The following is a 3,539-nucleotide window of genomic DNA, read 5'->3' as shown; positions in this document are numbered from 1 at the left end:
GAGATTAAAGTCAGAATTCTGAGATTAAAGTCAGAATATTGAGGGGAAAAAAGTCAGAATTCTGAGAAAAAAAAGTCACAATTCTGAGATTAAAGTCAGGATTCTGAGAATACAACTCCGAATTCTGTGATAAAAGTCAGAATTCTGCATTTTTAACCATATTAAACTGAAATAAAACTTAAAAATCAGTTACTTTATTTTTTTCAGTGGCCCTAATCCTCTTCCGTAGTTGTCAGACAGTATAAACCTTGAAAAAGGAGTCCAGCCATGGTGATCTTACCCTTCATCCTCCTCATTTTTACTGGCATCGATCTTCGACCCGTCGGCCTCTCCTCCCATCAGGCCACAGTCTCCAGAGGCTGACATGGGATCGTCACAGTTGGCGTCCCCATCTTCCTCCATCCTCATCATGCTCGGATCTTCGCTGAATTCATAATCTTCCGACATGTCTCACCTTTAAACTGAACTGGTTCTAACGACAGCTAACCCACAAACAGACACGAAACAGTCAGATTGGAGCAGAAGCTAAGCTAACAGCTGACCGCTAGAGGCTAGTTAGGGTAATTTATTACTAAATGTGCTTAAAGGAAAAAAGCTTTTCTCTATTAAACTCAAAGCTTGGCGTGAAAAAAACTTAATCTAAAACTAGTCTACACTACTCGGGATACTTTTCGAAAAATAAGGAACAATATTGCTAGAAATGTGATGCTTAATATTAGATCGTCGTTTTGTTTTCATCGCAGTCAGTCGTTCTTCTTCTGCATTTACTTTGAACATTGATAAACAAACAGAAGTAGTGAAGGGCGCCATCTATCGTCGCGGAATGTCAACATCAACTAAAACCGTTAGAAAAACAAGTGAATAGAATAAAATAGAAAATTCCTCATTTCCAAAATGGGGATAGATACTCCCAGAGGAAAAATTACTTCTCTGCATTTAACCCATCAACTTGGGAAACAGTGGGCTGCCATTGTGCGGCACCCAGGGAGCAGTGTTTGGGTTAAGGGACAATTAATTACTCCCAAATATACAATAAACAAATAAATGTAGGAAGTAATTGAATTATACAGTAATAAATAAAAGTATATATCTCTTTTAATTAGCTTCCTTATTCACCTTTGTAATAATTACCTTATTTATGTATTGTCTGTTATAATCTTCAACTTCATTAATTGGTTACTTATTTTTTTAAAGTATTTCTTTATGTGCATTTTATAACATTATTGTCTGTTTTATTCTTGCATTGTTTTTACCCTATTTATTTCTTCAATTTTATTTATTTCTGCCTGTCGTTTTGACATTTCTGGCTCATTATGCAAATGAGGAGTGGCTGTGTCTTAGAGGGTTAGCATTTTGAAAGAAAAAGGGGAGAAAGAAAATCTTAAAAAGGAAAGAATACACTTTGATTAATATAAATCCTTAGAAAGAACTCAATAGATAACTGCTATGTAATTGTTTTTCATTATATTAGATTAATCAATGTAATTGAGAGTATTTTAATATTATTTTGGCTTTGCTGGTTTTGTTTTGTTCAGTATAAGTAGTAGCGACACTCCTTACCGGTTGGTGGCGGTAATGCGCCATTTCGTTGCGTGCCAACAACCAAAAAATCCCATAAAGAAGATTATTATTATTCTTTAGGGAAGCAGAATAAAGATCAGATTCCATTTGGGAAAGGGGAAGGTAAATCAATAAATAAAAAGAAAGAAACAGAATTATGGCCAAAATAAATAAATAAAAAAATAAGTGGGATGAAGATGAGAAAGGAAGAAGGTTATATATGGTTCAAAAATCTGTATTTGTTAAAAAATTATGGAGAAAAAAGCAGAAGGGAAGAGATAATTTATACTAGATTAAGAACTGGACATATCTACTTGAATACGTTTTTGTTTGTACTAAGGAAGAGAAATAACGATACGTGTAAGGGTTGTGAAAGAGAAGAAAATGTGGATCTTGTTCTGATAAATTCCATTAAATATGCAACTGAAAGAGAGAGGATGAGGGAAGTAATACTGGAAAAAGGGAGAGAATCGAGTATTAAAGAAATTGTAGGGATAGATGGATATAGGGAGGGAAATTTGGTTATTAATAAAGCATTGTTGTTTTGTTTTTGTTTACATAACACAAAAATATAAAATAGAATATAGTATGTGGAGCTATAGAGCTACACACTGATGTACAGTAGGTGGCGCTATGCACCTATAAACTGTTTGCAATCCGCCAATCTCACAATGAAGAAGAAGATTACTATAATATATTGCTTGATCTCTGTGGTGATTGGGGGATTAAGCGGACGTTCGGACGCATCCAAAGAAACGGCGATGTTTGTCTTAGAGCAAAAATTAAATGGATCAAAGTTATTATTTCTTTTTTACCTCTCACAACATGACGTCTGTGTTGACGTCCTGCGCCCTAAGACTGTGTTACAATGAAGACAATGTCGCCACCTGGTGGTTTGGATGCTGAAGTTAGCAGAACATGTGAACCGATCACAGCTTCGTGTGGTAGCTAATTGCGGGGTATTGGCATGGTTAGTCAGTTAGAAACACATCATCTGCTTTGCATTCTCGCTAAACTCCATCGTGTTTCACCTATTCGGTCTGGAGAAGCAGGGAGGGCGGGTTACTAGGCTGGAAGAAACCGCTGCTGCTAGTGCTAGCTAAGCTAAGCTAACATCAGGTAACCGCCTCCAGCGGTAGACCTACGGGACAAACACAAAGGAAATGGCCACTGTTTCTATTCCTGCCTGCACAACTGCACTTTTACTGGACATCGAGGGAACCACCACGCCAATCACGTTTGTTAAGGCAAGTTTAATGTGTTATAAATGAGAATATGTCCAGAAAAGGTGTGCGAACAGTTCTTGTATATTCTTTACTCTGAAACTATTTTTTTCCAACAAATATATCAATAACAAGTGATAATCTTCCCTTTTTTATTGTTTAGTGATCAGTCAATAAATTGTCTTGGTTTCAAAGGTCTACTAAAAGTGTCGTAAATAGGCGCTTTCTTGTCGTGATAAAGGTGACGTCATGAGCCAAGCCCCTTTGAGAGATTTTCCTTTTTTTATTTTGGCAAGTCACTTCTGTTAACATGAGAATTATCATATTTTTGTATTTTATTGAGAGCTACTGAGAGCACTGTGCCCTGAACGCATCATTCCATTAGAACATCTAGTATATGTCAACATTTCCTCATGGTAATGCAGACGATAAACTTTGTTCTACCTTCTCTATTTCAGGACATACTGTTCCCTTACATCGTAGAGCATCTTGAGGATCATCTATCGAAGCACTGGGAGGAAGATGAATGCAAACAAGATGTTCATCTGCTTAAAAAGCAGGTGGGGGATGTATGAAAGTTGTAGGGAAATCATAATTACAGCAGGGCCGAGCTGTACTCTTTATCAGATGATATTGTCCCAAAATTTAGAAAATTTCTATTAAAAAAAAGGAAATCCTGTCTTAAAACCTGTGTTGTTGTTTTTTTCTGTTATCTTATGCAGGCCAGTTAGTTATACGTCAGCCCGAACACCTAAA

General features: G+C 36.5%; 2 protein-coding genes across 6 annotated transcripts in view; one reads left to right on the top strand and one right to left on the bottom strand.

Moving 5' to 3' along the window:
- Positions 1-758, bottom strand: part of hnrnpd (heterogeneous nuclear ribonucleoprotein D) — an 11,502-nt gene extending 10,744 nt beyond the window's left edge. For all 5 annotated transcript variants that reach the window (XR_001482115.1, XM_015401382.1, XM_015401383.1 and 2 more), the window contains exon 1: positions 281-758. Coding sequence is in view for 4 of the 5 variants with exons in the window: in XM_015401382.1 (XP_015256868.1) it covers positions 281-447 (167 nt within the window). In the remaining variant the exon portion in view is untranslated. The remainder of the gene's footprint in view (positions 1-280) is intronic.
- Positions 759-2,273: 1,515 nt separating this feature from the next.
- The window catches only part of enoph1 (enolase-phosphatase 1), a 9,825-nt gene continuing 8,559 nt past the window's right edge, over positions 2,274-3,539 (top strand). The window contains exons 1-3 of the mRNA XM_015401377.1: positions 2,274-2,807; positions 3,242-3,343; positions 3,506-3,509. Of these exons, the coding sequence (XP_015256863.1) occupies positions 2,724-2,807; positions 3,242-3,343; positions 3,506-3,509 (190 nt within the window). The 5' untranslated portion in view covers positions 2,274-2,723. The remainder of the gene's footprint in view (positions 2,808-3,241; positions 3,344-3,505; positions 3,510-3,539) is intronic.

Source organism: Cyprinodon variegatus, unplaced genomic scaffold (genome assembly GCF_000732505.1).
Source record: "Cyprinodon variegatus isolate N-32 unplaced genomic scaffold, C_variegatus-1.0 Scaffold1214, whole genome shotgun sequence".
NCBI classification, from domain to species: Eukaryota; Metazoa; Chordata; class Actinopteri; order Cyprinodontiformes; family Cyprinodontidae; genus Cyprinodon; species Cyprinodon variegatus.
The sequence above is the reverse complement of the archived record's forward strand: the minus strand, read 5'-3'. Positions and strand labels throughout refer to the sequence as shown.